The following is a 27,427-nucleotide window of genomic DNA, read 5'->3' on the forward strand; positions in this document are numbered from 1 at the left end:
CCCCCCCCCCCCCCCCCGCCTGGCGTCTCCCCAGGGTTGACACGCCCCATCTTTTGCCCCAGGTGTTCCCTTTGGGGACTCCGCTTGGGCGGGAGGGCGTACTCCTGCCGTCCTGGCCCTGGACGCAGCGAAGCTGGGGAGACTACAACTCCCAGTGGTCACGGGGCTGCGGCTGTCTTGTCTGACCTGGACCCTTGTGTTAGTGACAAGTCGGTCGGCCAATGGCTTCAGAAACTGAATTCAATCTCGGTATCCGAGGCCAATCGCTGGGCGGTTGGAGGGATGTTTCCTATTTTGAGGCATCCACTCAGGAAAAAAAATGGAATTGAAAGGGAAAATGTTTCAACCCAGCCTTCAGTCTAAAAAAGGAGAGAATGCGTTCTTTTCTTTTAAGAAGAGATCTGTGATCTAGTTTTCTCTGATCTAGCTTGCACTGTTCTGTGTGTTCTGTCATTTGTGGACAATATTTCCTGCTTTCAGATTGTCGATGTTATTGTTGGGAAAGACGAAAAAGGCAGAAAGATCCCAGAATATCTGATCCATTTTAATGGTTGGAACAGAAGGTGAGTGTACTTGTTAAACGGGATTGAAAACTGATCATCTTTGCCGCACAGGAATATCGCAAACTTAAGTTTTAGAAACACTTGTAGACAAGCTTCGCTTCCTGTTTCTGCTTTTTTATCAAACCCTGCCTGTGTTGAAGAATGATTGCTTTCAAGTCCATTGCATTTGGATTCTGGAAGCCTTAGTCGTTTCTCTGAATGAGTTCCTTTTTCAGTTGATTTGCATCTTCTTTAGTGATTGTAAAATATTTAAATAGTGTTCTAAAACTTCAGTACTTCTGGGACACTTCTGCTTCGGTGAGGTGCTTTTAGTATTTGTGTCACACCAAACTAAAATACTGAATTTTATATCCTTTTCTCTTTTTTTTTTTTTGTTTGATTAGCTGGGATAGATGGGCAGCTGAAGATCATGTCCTTCGTGACACCGATGAAAATCGGAGATTACAGCGTAAATTGGCAAGGAAAGCTGTAGCTCGCCTGTAAGAATACAAACGTCATTAACTAAATGTTAATCACTGTGTTTCCTCTTAGTATTTTGAATTTTCTAAATACAAAGGTAAAAATACAATAAACCTGGCTTGTTAAATGAAAGTATACGTTTAAAGTGTGTTAGTGAGGAATTGCTGTTCTATTCTAAATGCTGTGTTTTCAGAGAGATTCCTGTAGAATCTTCCGAAGGGGTGATGAACATTTATGTTGTAGGATCTAATGATTTTTACGTCCCTAAGAATCATTGCCGTCATATCAGCGGTGTTTGTTTTCTTTCAGAAGAAGCACAGGAAGAAAGAAGAAACGCTGCAGGTTGCCTGGTGTTGACTCTGTCCTAAAAAGCCTCCCTGTTGAAGAAAAAGATGAGAATGATGAAAACTGTGAGTGGCATGACTTGGTTTTCTCCGGCTGAAAGAATTTGGACCTTGTCCCGTTGTATCCCGGGATCGAGGGGAAGGACTCCCTGCGATTAGACCCAGGGACCCGTTTGAAGCTCATGACATGTAACGTCCCCACCTTTTTTTTATTTTTTAATTTTTTTTTTATGTTTTATTTATTTTTGAGACAGAGACAGAGCATGAGAGGGCAGGGGCAGAGAGAGAGGGAGACAAAGAATCCGAAGCAGGCTCCAGGCTCTGAGCTAGCTGTCAGCACAGAGCCCGACGTGGGGCTCGAACCCACAAACGTGAGATCATGACCTGAGCTGAAGTCGGAGGCTCAACCGACTGAGCCACCCAGGCGCCCCCCAACCTTTTGTTTTTGACAGAGTAGCAGTGAGTCCGCAGTACCTCGTCAGGCTTGCTCGCGGCCACTGCCTCCTCAGCCAGTGTCTTTCTTTGTACTAACCCCTCACGTTTCCTTCTCGCCCCTTCCTGGGCGGTAACCCCGGTTACGAATGCAGCAGGTCACCCCTCGGTGACCAAACGCTTTCAGATCGTGAACTTGGGTGGGTTTTGCCTTCATTGAAATCGGTGTTCTATTTCTCAAACTTCTGTTCCAGAAGGTCTGATATTTGTGTTCAGCATTTAAAATACATGCCAGAGTGCAGAGAATTATTGCCATGCTACCTTAATGAGTGACAAGCATAAATAAAGGTTACGGAAGTATATGATGCCGGTTTGCCGGATGTTTTGTGTTTTACCCAGCAATAAGCAGTACCTCTGATGACAGTAGTGAAGAAAAGGATGAAGAAATAAGTGAAGAAAGTGATATCGAAAAGAAGACGGAAGTGGTATAAAGTTTTTATTGTAAAATCTCTGTCTTGGGTGTACATTTCGTGGTAAAATTATGTGATAATATTCTCCAGTTGTGGTTCATTTTCCAAAAATGCATTTGTTTAGCCAGGTATTATAGAATTGTACTTGATCCTTAAGGGAAGACAATCTTTATTTATATTTGTAGTCACCGTGTGAGCCTCTTGGTGGCCCTTATGACCATAAAGTGTTTTCACGAATTATGGTTACCTCTTTCTTTCCAGTGAAACCATGAACTTTATTTTTATAAGGTTGATTAGTTTTTAGATGTCTTTTTTTTTTTTAAAGGAAATCCCAGTCTCCTTATTATGGAAAACCATCAGCTGGGTTTTGGGAGTGTGTAGGAGACTACTTGAAACCTCATGCCTGCCCAAGGGCTTTCTCCTCTGAGCCCCCCGTACAAAGGAATGTCTCAAACCTATTCCCTTTCCTCCCAAACTCCAAAACTTAGGGGGATTATTAAAACTATCTCCAGTGAGTAAACTCAGTGGTTAAAGGTTCCTCCTGGGGACCAGTTGACAAAGTTAGCCTTATATTTATTAATGAAGGCCACAGACCAAGCCAGAAATGCCTAAAGAAGCAAGAGTCCTTGAGGGTAAAATCCTAATACAGACCCCAGACCTAGGCATCTTCTGCCTGCCTTCAAAGTTAACCTACATCTCCCTGCCGTTGAAAGGGGGAGAAGCAAAGTAAGCATTTGCAACATGCTGAGTGCCCTCAAACCGTTAACCTTTGGCCTTTCATGCACCTTCCTCTGGGCCATGTGGCATCATTACCGGCATGAATGTCGAGGATTAACTGGGTTTGGTTCATAGTAGGCTCTCCTGTGTTGGTCTTTGGATATAGACCTTTGTGTTCTGAGCAGTTAAAGGTGCAATTGTGGTATTGCAGAAGGAAGAACCGGAGCCGCACACGAAAAGGGAAATGGAAGAAAGAACAATAACTATCGAAATCCCGGAAGTCCTGAAGAAGAAGCTTGAGGATGATTGTTACTACATCAACAGGAGGAAACGGGTAACGGGGAGAACGCGGAGCCGTGCCAGAGCTTTGGCGTAGCCATATTTTGTAATCACAGAGTGCAGTAATTAAGAACGTTGTGGGAATGAAATTCACATTTTAAGTTTTGTACTGAGTCTGGTACTCAAGGTCTCTGACAGTGGTGCTGTGGCGCTGATTGAGTTAAGGCGTGCAGTCTTTCCCAGCCCTGGTTGTCCAGTAGAATCATCGAGGGAACTTTGCCAAACTTCTTATGCCTGGGCTTCATTCAAGAGGTTAAGATGTCGGGGCGCCTGGGTGGCTCAGTTGGTTAAGCATCTGGCTTTGGCTCAGGTCATGATCTCACGGTTCATGGGTTCGAGCCCCGTGTCGGGCTCTGTGCTGACAGCTAGCTGAGAGCCTGGAGCCTGTCTTCAGATTCTGTGGCTCCCTCTCTCTCTGACCCTCCCCTGCTCGCACTGTCTCTCTCTGTCTCTCAAAAATAAAAAACAAAAATTCTTAAAAAAGAGGTTAAGGCATCATTGATCTCTCCTGGAGGCTGACTATGAACATAGTCTAATTGACTCTGATTGATCACTAAGATGTATATCGCTGCTTACGCTTATTTTTAAAATTTACACTGTAATCTTCATGGGGATATGATTAGTAGAATCAATCAAAGAGCCTCAAAGTATATTTAGAAGATTCTCCTTGAACAGAATTGGCTTTGGTTTTTTGGGATTTTACTCTTAAGTGATCTCTACACCCAATATGGGAGCGAACTCACACCCCGAGAGCAAGAGCCGAATGAGTGCTCTACTGACTGAGCCAGCCAGGGGCCCCGAGAATTGGCTTTAGTTTTGACTTAAAAATTTTATATGGACAAGAGCACAGTTTCTTGGAATGTACACAGTGAGACGCACGCCTCAGATGTCTGTTTTCATTAACAGTTAGTGAAGCTTCCGTGTCAGACCAACATCATAACTATTTTGGAATCCTACGTGAAGCATTTCGCTATTAATGCTGCCTTTTCAGCCACTGAGAGGCCTCGTCACCATCATGTGATACCACATGCCAACATGAACGTGCACTGTATTCCGGCAGAAAAGAAGTGAGTAGTGGGAAGCACAGGATGGCGGCTCCGTGGCGCGCTCTCTTCTGTGTATTAGAGAAGTGACTTCCATCTAGAATAGGTGACGCTCCTTTTCTGTAATTTGCAAATCATCATATGCACTTAATAAGCAACTAATAATTCGTTTAGTAACACATTTAATATCAAAATATTGTCCCTTTTCAAAACGCTCAGTAACTAGGTGTCTGGCGTGGATATAGTGAGCGTATGCACTGGCTCACCACCCAAGACCCGCTGTTGTCAGGGATCCGATGTAGGGCGGTAACTCTTCTTCCTTGAGAAGTTCCAGAACAGGCGAATAAAAGTTTACTACTGCTTGTTTGCAGACAGGTTTTTATTCCCGTCAGGATAATCACGTTCGTGGCCCACGTTCTGCTTGTGGCCCAGCTTGATCCGAGGCAGGCAGAGTGCTCGGCGTGAAACAGATGTTCGGGACCGCGCCTCGGGTCTGCCGCCTTCGGTACCTGGGAATCGGGTTCTGTCCGCTGCCTGAACCGCAGGCTCCTTGGGCCCCTCATGTGACACTGAACCCGTTCATTTGTGTTCAGTGTGATAAGTTAAAATTACTAGCATACTTTTTTCACTTTATATTATAGATCTGTGTTTCCACTTAATTTTCTGTTGACAACATCTATAAACACAGTCTTTATATGTTAGGTGTGATACATAGTGTTTAACTTTAAAACACTGCTTTATTAAAAGTGCAGCTTGTTTTGATATTTTGGAAAGTATGTACTGCATCTCTAATCTCTTATTTTCCTAGCGTTGACCTTTGTAAGGAGATGGTGGATGGATTAAGAATAACTTTTGATTACACGCTCCCACTGGTTCTGCTCTATCCGTATGAACAAGTTCAGTATAAAAAGGTTACTTCATCCAAGTTTTTTCTTCCAATTAAAGAAACTGCCACAAACACCAGCAGGTAAGTTAGCCTGCAGTTCATCTGATGTCAGCATCTGATACTATGGGGCCAATAGGCTCAGAGGAGGAGATTGAGAGGTGCCGTTTTCTCCTGGGCGAGCTAAGTCATTCACTTACTAAGTGAAGATTCTAGTGTGAGAACTTGGTTGGATTTTGAGCAGTTAACCCGTCTTCGCAGAGACGAGTGAAGACACAGGCTGAGGAGGGCGGAAGATGTGGGTTTGAATTCAGCGCCTTTGCTTACTGGTTGTGTGACTTGCAGAGAGGCCTTCTGGGCCTCTTCCTTCTGCCTCTGGTCAGTGGAAAGAGCATCTGCCTCCTTGGGTAGTTATTATTAAACGAGAAAGTTCTCAAAGGGCTGATCCCTTTTGCTTGCAAGTAGAGATTAGTTCTTTCCCTTCTGCGCTGTGTCACTGCTTTCTGCAGTCCCCAAGCCTGCCCGAGTCTCTGTTGATTGGGTGAGGGAGGAGGGGCAGAAATCCCCGCCCCCCACCCCGAAGGCTGCACCTTCGCTGGATAAGCTACTTCCTTTCTTCCTGTGCCTCTTCTCCTGGGGGAGCAGCCTGTTCTCACGATTTCTACCCCTCCCTCTGCGCTTGCTCACTCTGCTCCCCAGGAGAGGGTGCTGACAGCTGCCCGCTCGCCAGACACCATGCTCTGGTTTGGCCACCTTTCCCCTGCGTCCCCTTCTCCCTTCCCTTTGTGGCTCCTTGTTCCTGCTTTTCTGCCTGCCTCTGGATCCTTGCTTCTCAGCCTGCCAGCCTGCGTCTGCCGTGAGTTTCATCCCACGGGAGATGCCTGTGCAGCTCACTGGGGACCCGCTTCACACCTCAAGGCTGCCAGTGTCCAGGGTGGACTCTGTTCCACAAAGCTTGGCGGGCGCTTGTGGCTTTTCTTGCCGATCATGTGGTAGTTACCGTGGGATGAAACAATACGGGATTCCTACTCTTTTTAAAACAAGACGGACTGACGTCCAGCGGAGCCAGTGTTAACGTTACTCCGAGACTAGGGCACAGTGGTTGCACGGTTCCGTCCATTGTGCTGTGTTGCATAGTGTTCTTATTCTCTTGACCAGGGTTTCTCAGCCTTGGCCCTATTGATGTTTTGAACCAGATCGTTCTTTGTGGTGGGGCTTTCTCGCGCACTGTGGACGCCCAAAACAACACTGTCTCCAGATAGCACGGGTGTCTGCTGGCGAGGCAAGGCGACGTCCAGCTGAGACCTGCTGGTATAAGATACAAAAGGGGCTTCTGTCTTCAATGCCAACATGCCTTGCAGAGTCATCAAGACGATGTAAATGACAGTACATCTGGTTACTCCTCTTAATGTGTGTTTATTTTTGAGAGAGGGAAAGAGAGCATGAGCGGGGGAGGGACAGAGAGAAGGAGACACAGAATCTAAAGGAGCCCCGGGCTCCGAGCTGTCAGCACAGAGCCCAGTGCAGGGCTCAAACCTATGAGCCAAGAGATCATGAGCTGAGCCGAAGTCAGACACTTAACTAACTGAGCCACTCAGGTGCCCCAAAATGTCTGGTTACTGCTTAAGAAAACATTTGTTTTGCCACGTTTGAAAGTAAGAGTTTTCGAGCCTCCTGGAGCGGAGGCAAAAGTGTTTCCCGCGTGCGGGGTGCCATTGGAGACCAGCCCCAGGTTTCGCCGAGGTTCTGTGTGCCAGGGCGATGCCCTCTCTCTACCCGCAGAAGCCAGGAGGAGCTCTCCCCGAGCCCGCCGTTACTGAATCCATCCACACCGCAGTCCACGGAAAGTCAGCTCGCGTCCGGTGAACCGGCCACCCCCAAGAGGCGCAAGGCCGAGCCGGAAGCCTTGCAGTCTCTGAGGCGGTCCACGCGCCACTCCGCCAACTGTGACCGGCTGTCGGAAAGCAGCGCGTCGCCTCAGCCCAAGCGCCGGCAGCAGGACACGTCGGCCAGCATGCCTAAGCTCTTCTTGCACCTGGAGAAGAGTAGGTCCCTTCTCAGGCGCGGGGCGGCCCTTCACTTTGTGCTTGGCCCGTGCCGGCCGCTGCTATCCCCAAATGGGGCCGGCCGGCCAAGGGCACAGGGAGGGGTGTGGGGGCGAGCGCAGAGTCCCAGCCGGGTTCTCCCGCTGAGCCGTGGGAGCTCTGCTCGGGAGCTGGGCTTCATCGGAGGCCCCTGAGGCATCATGCCTGTGGCCGGGAGAGAGGGGAGCCCACGCCTGGACTCTGCGGTCAGAGACATGGCACCTGCTGGGGTAGCTCGCCCTGGCCTCCCGCCAGCCCTAATCCATCAGGCTAGGCGACCACTGATTACTTCCTGTTGGGGTGGCTTTGCCCCTTCTAGGCATCAGTTGCTGTCAGTGCACTTACCACAGTAAGTGGCCTTTTGTCTGTGGCTTCTTTCACTCAACATAAGGTTTTCGAGGTCCATCACATTGTGGCATGTGTCAGTACCTGATTTTCTCCCCCAAAGAACGCAGGTACTGGCTCTTACGGTGGGAAAGTCTTACTGTTAAAGGTTAATAACTTCTCTGCTGTTTGTAATGGCCTTCCGGCAGTCTTTGCTTCGGTTTCTGTGGGATTTACAAGTGAATGATTGACATCTTTCCTTTTGAAGAGACACCTGTGCACAGCAGATCATCCTCGCCCGTTCCTCTGACCCCTAGCAAGGAAGGGAGTGCAGTGTTCGCTGGCTTCGAAGGCAGAAGAACTAACGAGATAAATGAGGTAAAGCCTTGGTGTTGCTGGTCATCCTTCCATGGCTGCCTGAGCCCCGCCAGAGGAAGGCAACTTTCCTTAGAGACGCCGCGTCGCTCTGGCTGTGGGTATTAACACAGTGCTTCAGGGGATGATGTTGAATATCGGTTTTGGTTTCTAAAATGAGAAAATCATAAGTAAGCACAACTCTTAAGTAAGCACGACTACTGAAATAGGAGATCTTTAACTTTATGGACCAAGCACACTTGTTCCGTAAAAGGCCACAGAGTAAATATTTTAGACTTTGTGGGCCACACAGTCTCCTTCAAGACTACCCAGTTCCAAAAACATCCGTAGACACTGTGTAAATGAGTGGGCATGCTGTGTTCCAATAAAACTTTATTTATAGACCCCAAAATTTGAATCTCAGATAATTTTCCTATTATGAAATCTGGTTATTCTTTGGGTGTTTTTCCAATCATTTAAAACATAAGATCCGTTCTTAATAGTAACATTAGTAGCCGTCCCTATGAGGGCATGTGCTGTATGTCAGCATCGTGCGAGGCACTTGACCTAAGTCACCTCAGATTTTCTACAACAGTCTTGCCACCAGGTTTTTATTTTACAAATGGGGAAACTTCTGACCTAAAAGTACTGTGTTTTTAAGGCTGGGTAACTGATGCGGAGGTAGTGGGTCTCACAAGAGTTCAGGAGATGTCTTCGTCTACGGGGGTGTTTTGTGAATCTCGCTTCAGTAGGGTTTCCTTGTTTCCGTGCACAGGGCAGACGGCCTTGCTAGGCAGGGGGACCACTCAGTGGTGAGGGTCGGCAGACTTTCTCTGAAGGGTCAGCTTGTCCATCCTTCCGGGGTTGTGTGCCACACAGTGTCTTTCGAGGTTAGGCAGTTCTGCTGTCTTGTGAGGGGGCTGCGGGGCGCTCTAAGTGACGGGGTTTGGCTGCGCGCCCCGCACTTCCTTCATGCACACTGGTACGCGAATCCCGCGTCATTTTCACACCATGAAATATCATGCATGTGATTTTATGAACCATTTAAAAATATAACAATCATTTTATAAAAAAGCTAGAAAACTTAATTTCTTTTCCAATGACGTTGAGGGAAGATTAGGAAATTCCCAGGACGAGCAGTTTCTCAGACCGAGCCCTGCCCGCATTACTAAGGAGACTCGGGTCTTCAGGCAAGGCTGGTCCCACTCAGGTGGGCGTGCAAGCCCGGCATCTAGTGGCCACAGGCCCAGCTGCAGGCGCTAGTGGAGGAGGAGCTCAGAGTAACTGGTGGGGCTGTGGGTGCCGCAGGCCCTCAGCAGCCACTCCTGAGACCTCACTGACTTCCCACCCTTGCAAGGGCCTCTGTCTCCGTGTGTTTTGACGGGCGCCCCGCATCTGAACCATCTGAGACTCTGCCGCCGCTGCTTGCTGACCTGCCTGGGGGAGGGTCTGCACGCATGCTCCTCAGTACTCACAGCCCGGTCTCCTTACGCCCCTGCGAGACTCACTCGGCGGGAAACCTGTTCCTGCCCAGGAAAGTTTCCTGCAGCTAACAGCAGGCGAGACGCTGCGCTGGAGGGTGCGGCCGCGTGCGTGAGGCAGCCTGCCTGCTAACACGCGGAATGGCCTGCTTTGGTGCGCACGGGTGTTCTGCGGTTCCAGTGATCGCAGGTTCCTCCACATGAAGTTTACGTGCCTCTGCCAAGACCATTCCCGAGTTTCGGTTGTGTGCAGTGCAGGTCGAGGGGCCGGACGTGGAGTAATGATGCTGAAACCACCACGTGGCCGCCCTCAGTGGTCTGCACCACAGGTGGGAGGGGCGGGGAGGCCGGAGCTAGGACCTCAGCAGGGGGTTCTGCAGAAGCGTGGCGAGACTCGGGGCCGCTGCAGTTTCGCTGCGCTTCGCTGCGTTTCCCTGCGTTAAATGGAGTACATCAGCCTTGCTGGGGTGGCTTGGCATCCTTCCGCTTTGTCTTAGAGAATACCTCCTTTGACTCTGCTCTCTCCAGATTTAACTCGACAGATCCCAAAAGGCAAAGCAGCAACTCAGTAGAATAGTTCTATAATTTGCTAAAGCATTTCTATGGAATCTCACCAGAGAAATTTTATTTTATTTTTTAGTGTTTATTATTTTTGAGAGAGAGGGAGAGGGAGACAGAGGATCTAAAGCAGGCTCTGTTGACAGCACAGAGCCTGACATGAGGCTTGAACTCACAAACTGTGACATCATGACCTGAGCCGAAGTCTGACACTCACCCAGCTGAGCCACCCAGGCACCTCTCATCAGAGGGCTTTTCAATACAACTCTGACTTTCATAAAAGCCTGGTATCCATCCTCAGTTCTGAAATCCAAAAAGCAGGTAAAGAAATAAGTTACCAGAGTTGAAGTCTATTATCACTTATTCAGTGGGTCAGATTAGTTTCCAAAGTGAATCGAATGTATTAGGAAATTAGAAAATCTTAAAACATGTTTGGGTTACTTTTTGCCTCTTCACTCTCTAATATAGCAGGATTTTCAATAAAGGAAAAGGGATGAAATGACCAAACACTTACAGCTAATTTATAGGTAGTAGCTGCTGAGAATTAGGAAATCAAATATTTAATCTAATTTTAAGTGTCCCCTCCGCCTACACACACACTGTATTTTCATAAGCTTGTATTCATTGTGACATAGAGCCATAGTTTTTCCTCTACACACAATGTATTGTTAGAACTTTTAGGTGATTAGAAGTATCTCCGTGTTGCCCAGGAAGATGGATCCTGATGTGATTAACTTAAAAGGGAAAAATATTCTGAAAAAGTGATTGTAGGAAACTATACGATCCATGCTGACATCTATTCTATATGGGAAACACATACTTTTATCCTCCCAAACCCCCTAAATCGTAATTCCGCCAATAAGAAATGAACATTTAACATTTTGGTATATACTTCTTGGTAGTTTTTCTGTATTTACATAAGTATACACATTGTATATTTTTGCAAGTGTTCTATTGAACTTTGCTATTTTGTACTTTTTCATTCTCTTCAACATAAAGCATTATGCTCTTCTGAAGGCCGAGATCACGCCCTTAAAGGGCTTCATGGGAAGTTAGAGGGGCGGCTTTCTAACTTCAACACAGGCTTGTCGGTCGAAGGCACCACAAGGACAGGAAGCTTGGGAGTGAGAATGTGACGCTGCGTGTGACACTGAGGACCTCACAGCATGTGTATTTCTGCTGCGCTTCCAGATTTTGCGATCTCTTGGTAACGGTGTTAGTATATAAGAATTCATGCAATTCCTGCTTTGCTCAGGTCCTCTCCTGGAAACTGGTCCCGGACAGTTACCCCCCAAGTGACCAGCCGCCTCCGCCCTCTTACATATACGGGGCACAACACTTGCTGCGATTGTTTGGTAAGAAATCCTAGGCCCTGCTTTCGTCTTCCTGTTTTTCCACTCTGGGGTTGTTCGTTAAGGTTATTTATTTTTTTTAATAATCAAACTCATGACCCCAAATCAAGGGTTGTACATCCTTCCAACTGAGCCAGCCAGGCGCCCCTCCACTTTGGTTGTAACGCCTTTGTTGATGTATAGCCCGTGATAATTTCGAGGCTCTAAGAAAAATCACTGAAAAATGACCTCTTTAAAAAAGGCACTGAGTAAATCTTAAATTTCATAAAAATCGTATTTGAACCATTTGCGCCACTACCCTGCATTCAGTAAGACTTTTTGGTTTTATTTGATAGTGTAGCTGTTAATTTCAGTTTGAAGAGGAGAAACAAGGACCCTCTGCGTTCTATGCTTTGCCACAGTCTGCTGATTGTAAGCAGTTTGGGTTTTATTTTTAATACAGTGAAACTTCCAGAAATCCTTGGAAAGATGTCCTTTTCTGAGAAGAATCTGAAGGCTTTACTGAAGCACTTTGATCTCTTTCTTAGGTATTTTTATTTCTTATCTCTTTTATTAACTTACCTTTTATGTATTTTTTCTGAACGTCTCCATATCAGACAGGGAAGCTAGCTGTGTGGTATTTTATTTTAAATATATATATAATATATTTTTAATGTTTTTATTTATTTTTGAGAGTGAGAGAGAGAGACAGTGTGAGCAGGAGAGGGTCAGAGAGAGAGGGAGACACAGAATCCGAAGCAGGCTCCAGGCTCTGAGCTAGCTGTCAGCACAGAGCCCGATGCAGGGCTCAAACCCACAAAACGTGAGATCATGACCTGAGCTGAAGCTGGACATTTAACCGACTGAGACCCCAAGGGCCCCTGGTATTTTATTTTAAATAGCAGTCTTACCTAAGTGTGGTTGGTTCTAACTGTAATCATAACATCGGGGACTTTGGCTACTTTTTTCTGTAATTTATCTGTTTTCTGAGTCCAGGATAGTCATTGTATTGAGGTAAAACTTTTTGTGTCTCACTAGAAGAATCCAGTTGGGTAACTGTGTGAATACAATGTTAAATTTTTACAGTAGAAGTGATTAAGATTGATATTAATTTCGTTTTACATTTTCTATTTAGAAGTACCTTAAGTATTAGACTTCCTTGTTGCGTGTCTGTAATCCTAAATATTAGCATTTATAGGTTGGATTTTTGTGTTTATTTTTGTTTAAGTTTGTTTATTTTTGAGAGAGCAAGTGCAGGAGAGAATCCCCAGCAGGCTCCGTGCTGTCAGCGCAGAGCGCACCACAGGGCTCGACCTCACGAACTGCGAGATCATGACCCGTGCCCAAATCAAGAGTCCGTGCTCTTCTCACTGAGCCGCCCTGGCGCCCACATGGTTTGCTTTGGTACCATGAAAATGCAGAGGTAGTCCGAGCCCTTTTTTGCAGGAAGCCTGCCACCTAGTGGCGTTTAGGTTGTGTCTCTGTTCACACCTTGATAGCGGAAGGATTCTGATGAAATGGTAATTACTGTAGAAGCCAGATACGTGCAATGGAAGTAATCAATATGTAGAAATCAGAATTATATTCGTTTTTTTTTCCTTTGGACTACCAAAAAGGGGTGAAGCGTTAGAGTGGTCACAAGTTAAAGTTTCGCTTGCTGCTGTCTAGTCCTCACTGTAATGATCATCAGGGCCATTTTTTTCTTTTTCCAGGTTTTTGGCAGAATACCATGACGATTTCTTCCCGGAGTCTGCATATGTTGCTGCCTGTGAGGCGCACTATAGCACCAAGAACCCCAGGGCGATTTACTGAGGTTTCGATGGCCCCGGAAGAACACCTCGCGTGTCTAGCTTCATGCTCTAGGTTCCCAGTGAAGGTCTAGGGACACCGCGGACCTTCCTTCTGGGGCTGACACAGCACCCACCCTGGGGCGCTGGCCGAGGTGGGCCCGTTTGTTTGAGTTGCTTGCATACTGTAGTTATTTCTGTTAAGGTTTGCTTCCTGGGTGCCTGAACGGCCTCCAACATCTGACCCTCGCCGCTGTGCGTGTCATCTGTGACAGCGGTTAAAGAGCAGCTGTGTTCACACTGAAACATTAATGGAAGTATGTGTAGCTTAGGCTGTTTTAGTAGATGTTGGAATTATTTGTTAGCAATGCCCACGTTTTTTAATTATTCGTTAGCATTAAGCAAAATTGTTCTCCAAACTGTTTTCATTCTTGTGACGCGGCTCAACAGCTCTGTCCAGCAAATTTTAGTTTCGTTTGGAAATCACCAAGTGGTCCCAAAATATTGTAGAGGGAATTGATATCGACGACAAAAGAAAGTGGACAGCCACACATTTGCTTGTTACAGTTCCTTTCCTCCGAAACCTTATTTTTGGTGATCTAAATAAAGCGTTGCCTCTCTTGTTTGAGATTTTACAGCTATAGTTTGTTGCGTAATGTTATGGTCCCCTTTCTGTAAAGCCTTATTTTTGGTGATCTAAATAAAGTGTTGCCCGTCTTGTCGCAAAGAAGTCGGAGTTATCACTCTGGTTTTGGCCTCTTTCTTTGCTGCAGAGGAACAGCGAGGTAATCTCTTGACTACTAACTTTTTGTTTCACCTCCATGCCTTTTTTGTTAAGGCCTTTTGCTTCCTGTCCCTCTTTGATTTTGCCCCACTTGGCGGCTTGGCTACTGGGAGCTGGTGTAGCTTTTTGCGATTTGCTGCCGCCCTCTGGGCTGGGCCGGGCAGACACACCTTTCTCCTCCTCCGACATCAGTCACCCTCCTAATCTTCCTGAGAGCCTCCCCCCCCCACCCCCCTGTGCCTCCCCTCCCCCAGGATGCTTCCCAAAGTCGTAACTCAATTAAAAGGATACCAGTACCACGCTAGTCCTGAACTTCCAAAGACTACTGCTTATGAATGGCAAAGGCCACAGGGAATTTTTTAAAACTCTAAAATGGCTCAATGGTTCCATCAGAGACTTCTGCACATACTAACCAGAGAGACTGAGCACCTGTAAACCAGAGTAAACACCACCTTAGTGCAGTTAGTTGCTGAGTAAGACTCCGGCTTTTGGTGTCCAATCTGGAATAGAACTATAGTTCCTACGGTGTTTCATCTCCACTTGGTTTACGCAGTGCCTGTTTAATTAAATCTGGTGCACCTGCAGCGTGCTTGACTTGTTAGGAAAGCTTAATCTGTAATTATTCATGGCCCAGAAAAGAAAAAAAAAATTCCCTTATAAGAATCTCCTTGTTAAATATCCCCAGGGAAATGAACACGGTCTATCTCTTGGAACATTTTTTTTTAATGTTTATTTTTGAGAGAGAGAGAGAGGGTGCTTGCAAGCGAGGGAGGGGTGGCATAGAGAGAGGGAGACAGAGGACCTGAAGCAGGCTCTGTACTGTCAGCTCAGAGCCCGACACAGGGCTCAAACTCGCAAACTGCGAGATCATGACCTGAGCTAAAGTCAGATGCTTAGCCTACTGAGCTGCCTGGGTGCCCCTCTCTTGGAATATTTCTAGTTGTATACCTTGAGCTTATAATTTATTCTGTGTCTAATAATGAAACAGTATTTTCTTCCCACAGGCGTTTCCTGATCATAACTTCCTTTAAGCTAATTATTTGGAGCTTGGGTTGATTTAAATATCTTCAAAACGTCCCTTGATTGTATATTACTAGTAATTGTTCAAATAATTCATCACTTAAAAAACATGATTGAAATGTCTAGACAATTCTCATAAAAATTATGCTTTTCATCCTCCTCTTGTCAATTTTTAAATTGTTACTTTCCTAAATTGCCAAACCTTGCAGTTAAGTATCACATTCATCATGTTAATGTTTTCAAGTCTTTAGAAGGTATATTGAAAATAAGATTTCAATAACTTGAGTATCAGGTCCTGGTACTATCAGGCCCTTGGACTTTGAAAAGGACACTCGAGAAAAACAACAACAAAACCCTTCTGAACAGAAGTACATTTCTAAATCATTCCATAGTACAGTGTACACAAAAAAAGCCAAAGTTTTATCAGGGCTCCTGGCTGACTCAGTCGTAAAGCATGTGGCTCTTAATTTCAGGGTTGTGAGTTCAAGCCCCATGTTGGGTGTGAAGCCTACTTAAAATGTAGAAAACATTTTAAAAGTTATCGATTTATAGAAGTTGGCTTCTCAGTTTTATCAACTCTGTGAACATTTGAGGAAGTAGAGTCACCCTGTTTCCATTATTGTTTTAATAATTCACTGGCCTCTGCCCTTTGATATTTAGCTTGTCGAATACATTTATCTGAACATTTATTGACAACCACCTACTGTGGTACCAAAAACTGTGCTAGATATTGGAAAGATAAGGACGAAAAAGATATGATCCAGGTCTGGACATCTGGGTAACTCAGTTGGTTAAGTAAATGACTCTTGGTTTCGACTCAGGTCCTGATCTCATGGTTCGCCAGTTCGAGCCCCACATTGGGTTCCACAGTGCCAGTAGAGAGCCTGCTTGGGGTTCTCTCTCTCTGCCCCTCCCCTGTGCTTATTCTGTCTGTCTGTCTGTCTCCCTCCCTCCCTCCCTCCTTCCCTCTCTCAAAATAAGTAAACTTTTAAAAGTTTTTTAAAAAATAAATAATATATGATCCTTGCTGGGGAATATACTTAAGATTGATTCTTCCTTAACTTCTATATTAAGGAAATGTGTTACTTTAACCAGTTCTTGACTTTAAGCAGTATAGTGTAACCATAAATGACAACATTTTCCAAAATTCACCTTCCCATTGTCCAAGAAAGAATGGAGAATTCTCTTAATTAATTGGTATATGGATGTCAGTTTAGCTAGGTTTGATTATTAAGTTTTCGTTAGTTGAAAATTCTGGCAAAATGACGTTAAGGGACTTGATATCCATTGGGGAAGGGAGTTTCATCAGATTAAAATGAAAAGCAGTAATTTGGGGAGATTGTGTTTATTACACAATGAGATAAGATTCCTTAATAAACCAATTAAATCTTTTTTTTTTTTTAAGCAATGCCATCGGAAAGACACCCTTTTACTCTAGCTTCTTTTTGTCTTAACTCTTGTGCCAAATTCTTCCCGATGCGCATCTGGGACAAATCCTTAGTGCGTATTTAAGCTAATTGAGTTGCGTTGTTTTTACCTAGTTTCAGTAAGAAGAGAATGGTACTTTCTGCCTCTCTGGTCTGTGGAATACAGCTAAGCTCGAGGCGAATTTGCAAAGGGTCATTTCTTCGCTTCAGCTTTTCCTCTGATCGCTGAGCAGAACATACGTGCCCGGTGAGTGTCCGCAAGGCCTGGGATTGAGCACCTCCCTGCACGTTGACTAGACCACCAACTGGGAGGCTAGCCCGGATCCTCTGCTCAAGATGCTTCTACGTGTTGCCCATGTGGGTGAATAAATAGTGTCCGCCTGGTGGTGGACGGTCAACTGTGACTTCGGGAGAGTGGAGATTTCTGAGGACAAAAGGAAGAGAAGAGCAGCCAGGGGCCTGCTTACAAAATTGGGGCGTGTTGGCTGCATAGCACGCCGTGTAAGCCTCCCCCCAAGCTCTCTAGGAGACCTCTGCTGGAACGTGAACATTCGCTTAAAGCTTGAGGAAATGGATTTGTGCTTTTGACCTTTTGTGAAGATGGGTTGCCAGGCTGACCGTGACCTCTAGGCTCGAGGGGCAAGAGCCAGGGCACCCCCAGACTTGATTCATATGTCCTTTCCCTTATCCAAAGGGTTCTAGGAGAAGGCAGACACAAAAGGCCACATATGATATGATTCTGTTTCTCTGAAATGTCCAGACTAGGCACACCATAGAGACAGGAAATTGATTAGTGGTCATTAGAGGCGGGGGAAGAAAAGGGAACTGGAACTGGCTGCTAAGAGTTGTGAGGTCTCCTTTGGGTGGTGGAATATTCTGGAATTAGTCGTGATTGCGTACCAGTCTGTGAATTTACCAAAAACCACTGGATTGTCTGTTTTTAAAAGGTGCATTTTATAGTATGTAAATTATATCTCACTCGAAACAGGGAGATGCAGGGATTGGCTGTGCCTACGGCTCAAGAAAGACACGCCATGAAAATGCCTTTTTGAGAACTGAAAAGCTACTTGCTCCGACAGCTCAGCACGGCTTCGTTAGCACGTTGTTGTCCTGCGCAGGCAGGCGTTCCTTTTCTCACTTCGCCTGACAGTCAGAAAACCCAGTGCCTACATACGACCTCCTTGGTGAGCAAAGATGGAGTCGACAGATCTTCAAACTTGTTCGACTTCCAAATTCTGCATGGCAGGGCGTAGAGAGTAAGTAAATACTGATATTATGGCATAAGCAAAAAAAGGTTAATAAACAAGGAACCGCAGAAATAGTACGAATTAAGAATAATGCCGATCATAGCCAGTACGTGTCCACAAGTCTTCACTGTTCAGAATTTCTTTGCGACGTCAATCTTTATCCTTCTGGAAGGTCATGAAAAATCATAGGTACTAAAGCGTTCGACTGTGTTTTTCTACTGATTTGTACTTTTCTCACTCAGATTCACAGCTTTCAGTGGAATGATTTAATAAGTCGTTTTAGAGATTTGCTTTGGCACAAGGTAAATGACACTAGCCTGCTGATTCTATTTACTGCTCTGTCCTCACTCTCGTCGAGGTGACTTCTGAGACCATTCCAGGTCATCAGCATTTGTCTATTATTCTCCAGAAAATGATTTGGGGTGAGATGATTTGTGAGCTGTATAGAAACACCCCTAGTAAGTTAGAGGAGAGAGGCTGTTTAAGTGTGTTTGGGCAGCACATAAAAAAAGATCTAAAAACCAAAAACGGTCTATTGGAGGGAAGCCTAGTAAGATTTTCCTTGGATCTATAATAATTCATCTTGTTTATATTCTGGAGCATGTAAAGGTTAATCGATCATAGCGTGGAAACCCTTTGTTAATTTGGTGGCCCAGAAGAAGCCACGGTGTGGTAGGTGGATTGAAAAATGTTTCTAAATCTCTATACCAAAAAAATGCTTCTAAATGTTTACACACGTGGGCACCCACACACACACGTGCTCATGCACACACACAACCATGTCGCTATCCCTCATCTTTCAAATGTGATTTTTTTCTCTTATCAAGAGTTAGGGTCTATTTTCTTTCCCCTTGAATTAGGTCTGGCATTTATTTTTCTTGGGCTGATGGCTGACATTCAATAGATCACAGCGAGAGAAGGGTTCCGCTTAGTATGAAAGCCAGACTAGTCTGGCTTTGGGATCTGCCCTAGCCAGGAAAATGGGGCAAAAGTGCTTGCCTTCCTTCTCTCCCTTGGAACCTCGCTGAGACGGGAAACACCCCCGGGCTGACCTGCTGGATAGGAGACATATTGCCTAGTTATTCTCTTCTGGTCACCCAGCCAACCACCAGCCCCACACGTGAACGAAGCCCTTTCAGAGCAGCCAACCCGCAGCGGGTTTCACTACAGAGATCTACACCAGGCCACCTGAATCTGCCCAAACTAGCCTAGATTAGCAGAGCTAACCGGGTGACCTGTATGTGGTTGATCAATAATGAACACTTACTGTCTTAAGCCACTGTGTTTGGGGTGGTTTGCTGTGCAGCAATATAACTGAAATTGCTACCATTCTGGTATGTTCAGAGGCCATCAGCTAACCAAGGGACCGTGTACCTGCTCCTGCTACTGCTCAGGTAACAAGAAATGGATAGAGACTGTAGCCTGTCTTTGGGATTTTGTAGCTCGTACAATGTGGGTTTTATTTTGTAAGAAATTTAGGTTGCAGAGAACTAGAGAGTACAAAATATGGTTTCACCATAAAATTAACAACTATTTAGTAATTTGTAAGATTTGTTTCCAGCAACTGTTTTAAAAACAAATAAAACATTTGTCATTGCCCGGATCTCAATCCCCAGCCCTTCTCCCAGAGGTGATAATACCCTGAGTGTGGTGTAGTGTGGACTGGTCTTGTGCTCTACATCTTGTTCCTAACGCATATCGATGCATATATACACACATACATGTACTGGAATAGAAACATGTATGTCTATAACTGCATTCGTGTTTTTACATATGTACATAGTTTGATCCTGTTAACTGGTGTATAAGACGATCACATGGACACAAAACCATGTATTTCCTTACCATTGGACGTTCAGATGGCTTCCAAATCCCCCTTTTGCTAAGAGTGTTGCAAAGAACAGCGCTTGAACGCAGGTCCCTGTATTCAAACGCCAGTGTTTCTGTAGGTCATATACCCAGAATTGCTGGCTGGTCAGACACAAGCTTTTTCACATTTTCTGGTGTCTAGAGTTACCCTGTTGGACAGGGACCTGGCGTTATCAGAGTTTCTGGGTGTTCAGTTTCAGGGCGGTTGTCCTGGGGGGCAGATTCATAACACTGGGAGCTAAAAAAGAAACTTGAAAACTTGAAATCTCAGAAACACTCTCCACGTTGCCTCATCTGATGTTGCCCGCTCTCCCCTGGCCCTGTGTTTTTATGTAGCATTGGGGATGATTTGGTGGTCTCATAGAAATTAGAAACAAATAACCTCCGAAATTCCTGCATGGTGGTACAAAGCAGGGTAGGAGTTGGTCATCTGCTACTTGGCTCATAGGGCAACTTACAGTGACATTGTGGAAAGGAGTTGGCTGGTCATCCAAGGAATATTTCAAATATTGCATCGAATGGGGGGCAAACACCACATTAGATCATTTTCGAGGGCCCTCAGGTTCATTACTCAATAAGGCAAACCAGGGGGTACCTGGGTGGCTCCGCTGGTTAAGCAGCCGACTCTTGGTTTCGGCTCAGGTCATTATCTTGTGGTTCATGAGTTCGAGCCCTGCCTCGGGCTCTGTGCTGATTCTCTCTCTCTCTTTCTCGCTCTCTGCCCCTCCCTTTCCCCCACCCCCACTGCTTGAGCTCTCTCTTTCAAAAATAAGCATTTTTTTTAAAAAAACAAGGCAAACCAATTCTTTTGGCTTTATCAGTCGATAGGTCAAGTCTAAAAACCTACATTTTCACATGCCAAGACGTGAGATGGTAAACATACTATGGCAGGATCAAGGTCAGGTCAAACGATATCGTCCCTGTAAGGGAGAGAAAAATCATTCTTGTTGTTTAAGCAGTAAATAGCTGAATGTGCTTAGATTTTACACATCCCCTGTCAAAAGTGAATTAGTACACAAGAAGCACGTCCTCATAATAAATGTGCTTCTCAACCAATTGTGTGTGCCCTTTGTCCTTTGGGTTCAGTCTAGACCAGCTGATCATAATAGGATGATGTCAATCTCACCCTGTTGCTTTCAGTCTGTAACCATATCTGAGAGCTGCCCGAGGTTTTTCGATTTACGTCAGGTTACCTTATAGGAGTTCTGTAACGCAGCTGCTCTTAGTTTAAAATTTTTATAACTGGCGATAAGAATTTCTGGCTAGGCGAAGTAATACTCTATCGTGACTTTTGTATAGAAAAATGAGGAGAGATAAAACTACTGAAAGACTATATCCTTGTCCTCAAACCTCCAAGCCAGGCGGATCACAAGATCATGATTAAAATGAGCAATAAGATTATATTAATGAAGTAAACTCCTGCGTGCTCCCAGAAAACACCCCAATAGGAACATCTGGGGGCGCCTGGCTCACTGGGTACGTCAAGCGACTCCTGATCTCGGGGGTCGTGAGTTCAAGCCCCACGGAAGCCCTAGAGCTTCCTTAAACATAGTAATAAATAATAGTAAAAGGAACATCTGATGCTCGTTTTTTAGTTCTGTTCTTTAAGATTTGGGGAATCAAGGCTCTGGTTTGGGAAATATCCAACCTATTTTGTGCACTCGAAGAGGGCAATTTTATAAAGAGGTTTCAGGCGCTGGCCAGTTTTTCAGGGCTGGGCTGGCCGCCCCAAATCCCCTGCTCCGGGCTGCACTCTTTCTGAAAACGGGACTCTGCAAAGCAAGCTGCAGTGACGCGGGCGTGCTTCCCGTCGCTGCCAGGCGAGGGCGATGGAGAGGGAGGCCGCGCCGGCTAGCGTTTCCGCGCCTGGACGCCGGGGCAGCCCGCCTGCCGCCCGCACCTGCTCTCAGCCCTTCCAGAAGCTGCCTCCCTGGGAGGCGCCCCTTCCTCAGAAGCCTCTTCTCCGGAACTCCTGGCCCCAGCAGCGGCCAGGCAGCGGCGCTCCTTCCCGCGGAGGTATTGACATATCTAACCGCGTTTAAAGTTCTTGATGCATTTGCAAAATTGCTTTCCAGAGGAGTTCTTAGGATTTACAGTCTCACTGGTTATGTGTGAAAATACTTCAAGAAAGCTCTCTCCCACACAATTGGTCATGAACTCATCATGGTCTTTTACGGATTTTTACATTCAACTCTTGAATTCAGTGGTTCCCAAATGCCGGTGGAAATCGAGACGGTGCGACAGAGACGGTGTGGCCCACAACGCCTAAGCGAGGCATTGGCAGGTCCCTTACAGGTCAAGTTTGCCAAACCCGATCTAGACTTTCGAAAATATTACAAGTGCGCCTGAGTAGTTCTAGTTCGTACATTTCCAGAGTTCCTTTTCAGTAGCTGTTCTCACGGTCCAGTCTAACACTCAGAATGTCTTTTGGAGGCGCTTTCTTTTTTATGGATTATGCGTGTCAAAGGTCATCACTTTTTTTTTGAAGAAATTTGCTCTTGGATTTATGAATAATGCCGTATTTTGGTTTTCTAACATATTTATTTTTATGTCTTATTTTCTTCTAAATACTTAGACTTAAAACACCATTTCCTAAAGCCTTAATGGTTATTTTTATTTATTTATTTCTATTCAAGTTATTTAACATACAGTGTAGTGTTGGTTTCAGGAGTAGAACCCAGGGATTCATCTCTTACGTACAATACCCAGCGCTCATCCCAACAAGCGCCCTCCTTAATGCCCATCACCCAGCTAGCCCATCCCCCACCCACCTCCCCTCCCCTCCAGCAACCCTCAGTTTGTTCTCTGTATTTAAGCGACTCTCTGTAGTTAAGAGTCTCTTATGGTTTGCTTCTCTCCCTGTTTTTATCTTATTTTCCCTTCCCTTCCCCTATGCTCATCTGTTGTGTTTCTCAAATTCCATATATGGTTGAAATTATATGATGTTTGTCTTTCTCTGACTAATTTATTTCACTTAGCATAATACCCTCCAGTTTCATCCACGTTATTGCAAATGGCAAGATTTCATTCTTTTTGTTTGCTGAGTAACACTCCACTGTATATATAAACCACATCTTCTTTATCCATTCATCTGTAAATGGACATTTAGACTCCTTCCATAATTTGGCTATTGTTGATAGTGCTGCTATAAACGTTGGGGTACATGTGCCCCTTCGAATCAGCGTTTTTGTATCCTTTGGATACATACCTAATAGCGCAATTGCTGGGTCGTAGCATAGTTCTATTTTTAATTTTTTGAGGAACCTCCATACTATTTTATAGAGTGGCTGCACCAGTTTGCATTTCTACCAACAGTGCCAAAGTGTTCCCCTTTCTCCACATCCTTGCTAATAATAGCTATTGTTTCCTGAGTTGTTAACGTTAGCCATTCTGACCGGTGTGAGGTGGCATTTCACAGCAGTTTTTATTTGTATTTCCCTGACGATGAACGATGTCGAGCATCTTGTCATGTGTCTGTCGGCCATCTGGATGTCTTCTTTGGAAAAGTGTCTATTCCTGTCTTCTGCCCATTTCTTCACTGGATTACTTGTTTTTTTGGGTATTGAGTTTGGTCAGTTCTTTATAGATTTTGGATACTAACCTTTTTAAGTCATTAGCAAATATCTTCTCCCATTCCGTCAGTTGCCTTTTAGTTTTGTTGATTGCTTCCTTCGCTGTGCAGAAGCTTTTTTATCTTGATGCGGTCCCAATAGTTCATTTTTGCTTTTGTTTCCGTCGCCTCTGGAGACGTGTCAAGTAAGAAGTTGTTGCAGCCGAGGTCAGAGAAGTTGATGCCTGTTTTCTTCTGTAGGATTTTGATGGTTTCCTGTCTCATGTTTAGGTCTTTCATCCATGTTGAGTTTATTTTTGTGTATGGTGTAAGAAAGTGGTCCAGGTTCATTCCACTGCATGTTGCTGTCCAGTTCATCCAGCACCATTTGCTGAAAAGACTCTTTTTTCCACTGGATATTCTTTTTTGCTTTGTCCCAAGATTAGTTGACCATATATTTGTGGGTCCATTTCCGGGTTCTCTATTCTGTTCCGTTGATCTGAGTGTCTGTTCTTGTGCCAGGACCACACTGTCTTGATGATGGCAGCTTTGGGATACAGCTTGAAGTCTGGGATCGTGAGGCCTCCTGCTTTGGTTTTCCTTTTCAACATTCCTTTGGCTATTCGGGGTCTTTTCTGGTTCCATGCAAATTTTAGGATTGTTTGCTCTAGCTCTGAGAAGAATGTGGTGTTATTTTTGATAGGGATTACATTGGATGTGTAGATTGCTTTGGGTAGTATCGACATTTTAACAACATTTGTTCTTTCAATTCATGAACATGAAATGTTTTTCCATTTCTTTGTGTGTCTTCTTTAATTTCCTCCATAAGCTTTCTATACTTTTGGGGGTACAGATCTTTTACCTCTTTGGTTAGGTTTATTCCGACGTATCTTACGGGTTTTGGTGCACTTATAAATGGGATCAATTCTTTGATATCTCTTTCTGTGGCTTCATTTTTGGTGTGTAGAAATACAACCGATTTCTGTATATTGATTTTATATCCTGCGACTTTGCTGAATTCATGGATCAGCTCTCACCGTTTTTTAATGGAGTCTTTCAGGATTTCCACATAGAGTGTCATGTCATCTGCCCTCAAGAAAGTAGGGATAGAAGGATCATACCTCAACATCATAAAACCATTTGAAAGGCCCACAGCTCATATCGTCCTCCACGGGGAAAACCTGAGAGCTTTCCCCTTGAGATCAGGAACACGACAGGGACGCCCGCTCTCACCACTGTTGTTCATCATAGGAAGTCCTAGCCTCAACAATCCGACGACACAAGGAAATAAAAGGCATCCAAACTCGCAAGGATGACATATAACCATTTCTCTTAAAACCACGATACTAACTCTTTGACCCCCAAAGTAGCACCGGGTTTAACAACTAAAAGCCACCAACACATCAAAGCGCAATTAAAAAGAAAGAAAAAACCCCACCTCATCCTCCACCACCATAGCCAAGCTTGCCATAATCCTTTTGGAGGGTTTTTTCTTCCAGTCTCCTTTCTGAGGCTCATGTGTTCCAGGGTCCGTTGAAGTCACTCTGTCCTCTGAGGTTTAAATCTAATTTGCCTGAGCCCCCTTTGCCACACCCCATGGGGAACCTAATCCTCTACTCGGAGGTTCTGTGACTCCAAGGGAACTTGTATTCTCTTGTGTGTATCAATTTCTTCTCTCATTGCCTTCCTCTCATTCACCATCCTCTCTTTTTTGTGTGTGAGTAGTGATTCACTTTAATCCTTTTATCACTAGTCAATTACAATCACATCTCATCAGCGGACTTGAATTCAGCACTATGCTTTTTGTTTCCATGATGTCTTTCCTTCTCCTGACCTGTTTTCTATTGAATAAGACAAGTAGAATGGGGGTGGGGGGCGGGAATACTTTCTTCAGAGATGAGATTCTGAAATCCCTGACACATGGAGACGGTTGATTTAAAAAGATCTTTCCAGAGTTTAAAGTGTGAGTGTATTTTGTGTCTAATGCTGTTGCCTGATGATTTTTCTCTTTCTTACACAATTGTCCCTGTCTTACCTATAGTTTGGTAGAAGCATTCTTCATCCAGCCTGCTTCTACTTTTAAATGATAAAAGAAGATGATGGCGTTGGCTTGTTTTAGAACTGTTTTTAAATATCTTAAAGTTTTGAAATACTAAATGGGACATCAAAACCTTACGTTGACTTCATTTACTGCCGCATAATGACAAAGCTCGGTAGTTTCAACCAACAGTTCCTCCCACCGCCCTCTTATTGCCTAGACTGAGCTAGGCAATTGTGCCCCAGTGAGGCTGTGGCCCTCCTGCGGTGGCTCGTCTGGGGTGGGGACATCCAAGATGGCTTCACTCAAGACTTGGCACTGCGGCCAGGGCACCAGCTATGTTCGGGGACTGGCAGGGCCCCTGTCCCTAGCAGAGGGGGCCGACATTCAACATGGTGACTTAGGGCACCCGGAGCAAAGCAAAAGCCACCAAGCATCTTTTGTCATATTCTGCTATCGAAGCCACAGGACTAGTCTATATTCAAGGGGAGAGAAAACGGTGAGAGGAAGACGCTTTGATGGCCATATTTGAGGATAATCTACCAGAACCTAATGTAAATCCCATTACTTACATTCAGGAAAACAGCATGTTAGATACTGAAAATTTACATATCTGGTATTTATTGCGCCATAGGGACAGTGGGGATAAATAATTCAATGTCTAACACATTGATTAATAGTGTAGGCCTTGTGGGCCATATGGTTTCTGCTGCAAGTCAACCTCTGCTATTAGAGTGTCAAGGCAGCCACAGACAATGTATAAAATTAGGCAGGCCTGGGTTGGCGGACAAGATTTGTCCTGTGGGCTGTAGCTCGGTGCCCCTGAGTCTAGAGAAATAGTGCTTTTTCTGCATTCTAAAGGAATTTAAGGGGCACCTGGCTGACTCCATCAGTAGGACGTGTGGCTCTTACTCTCAGGGTCATGAGTTCAAGCCCCACCTTGGGCGTGGAGCCTACTTTTAAAAAATTAAAATACAAACAACAACAAAAAAATAAAGGAATCTAAAATTAACCACCTAGGAAGAAGATTTCCGATTCTAATAATACCCCCATAAACTATCTGCAATCAACTGAAGTTAATATAATAATCACCATGTAGTGAGCTTGTCCTTGTTATTTTTGTATCAATAACATCACCCCATGCTAATAGCGTTACGCATCATGTGTGGAACCATTTATTACTTGTGAGCGATGAACGGTGGCGTGTCCTTTTTCCTGACTTGATTACCACTGCCTTTTACGTTCTACAAAACCACTCAATGTCCTCAGAGAAAGGCTCTTCGATCCTGTGAGGTCCTCTTTAGTAAGCAAAAGGCAGTGTGATAGTCACTATTTTCAAAATACATTTCCTGGCTTCATGTTCTCACAACTCCAAATATTTGAGTTCTTTGGTTCTTAATAATGAAGCGACAGGCAAGGCATGATTTCAAAACCCTCTTGACCACTTTCATAGTGAATGATTTTTTTGACCTCTGCACTTTTCTGTACACACTCGCCATCTCATATTTTATCCTTGACACACTAGTGCTTTATGAGGTCGTAGTGCGTTGTTTCTGTTCATATGCACACATGTCCATAGGTGGGTGGGAACTGCAGAGAGTTTTTCATCAGTATGCATGCCATTTAAAAGGACAAGAGTGGGGGCCACCTGCGTGGCTAGGTCTGTTAAGCGTCAGACTCTTGATTTTGGTTCAGGTCCTGATCTCACGGTTCGTGAGTTTGAACCCTACATCGGGCTCTGTGCTGACGGCTGGAAGCCTGCTTGGGATTCTCTCTCCCTGCTGCCACACACACTCTCTCTCAAAATAAATAGATAAACTTAAAAAAAAATAAAAGTACACGAAGGGTCGCCTGACTGGCTCAGTCAGTGGAACATGTGACTCTTGGTCTCGGGGTTGTGAGTTCAAGCCCCACTCTGGGTGTGGAGATTACCTAAAAAAAATAATAATAAAGTGTTGAAAAGTACACGAGGTCCCAGGGAAAATCATTTCTATGCTCAGCACCAAAGATACTTCTTTGCATACATTTTTATGGACACACATTATATAAACCAAATGTCCCATCCTTTTCCTCACCACAATATGGCTTACATTAAATCCACAGAGAAGTATTCCTTTTTGAAATTCAAAAAGGGAAGGTAAGAATATGCGATCTACTAAAAAGCAAATATTGTAAATGTTTCTCGAAACTGTAGTAATATTATTGCCCTTTACAGCACTCAGATATTATACTGCAATTTTGCTCTTAGTATAGTCTTTTCTTTTATTTAAGTTTACTTATTATTTTTTTGTCCCCGTAATCTCTACACCCAACATGGGGCTCG

General features: G+C 44.7%; 1 protein-coding gene across 1 annotated transcript; it reads left to right on the forward strand.

Annotated features, from left to right (window-relative positions):
- Positions 1-1,444: 1,444 nt before the first annotated feature.
- On the forward strand, positions 1,445-13,909 carry MSL3 (MSL complex subunit 3). Its single transcript, XM_029930417.1, has 10 exons — positions 1,445-1,555; positions 2,198-2,283; positions 3,197-3,319; positions 4,231-4,391; positions 5,176-5,334; positions 7,033-7,295; positions 7,927-8,036; positions 11,307-11,406; positions 11,846-11,930; positions 13,095-13,909. Exons 1-10 carry the CDS (start codon positions 1,549-1,551, stop codon positions 13,192-13,194), a joined length of 1,194 nt encoding a protein of 397 aa, XP_029786277.1. The 5' UTR covers positions 1,445-1,548; the 3' UTR covers positions 13,195-13,909.
- Positions 13,910-27,427: the final 13,518 nt, after the last annotated feature.

This window comes from Suricata suricatta, chromosome X (genome assembly GCF_006229205.1).
Source record: "Suricata suricatta isolate VVHF042 chromosome X, meerkat_22Aug2017_6uvM2_HiC, whole genome shotgun sequence".
Classification (NCBI taxonomy): Eukaryota; Metazoa; Chordata; class Mammalia; order Carnivora; family Herpestidae; genus Suricata; species Suricata suricatta.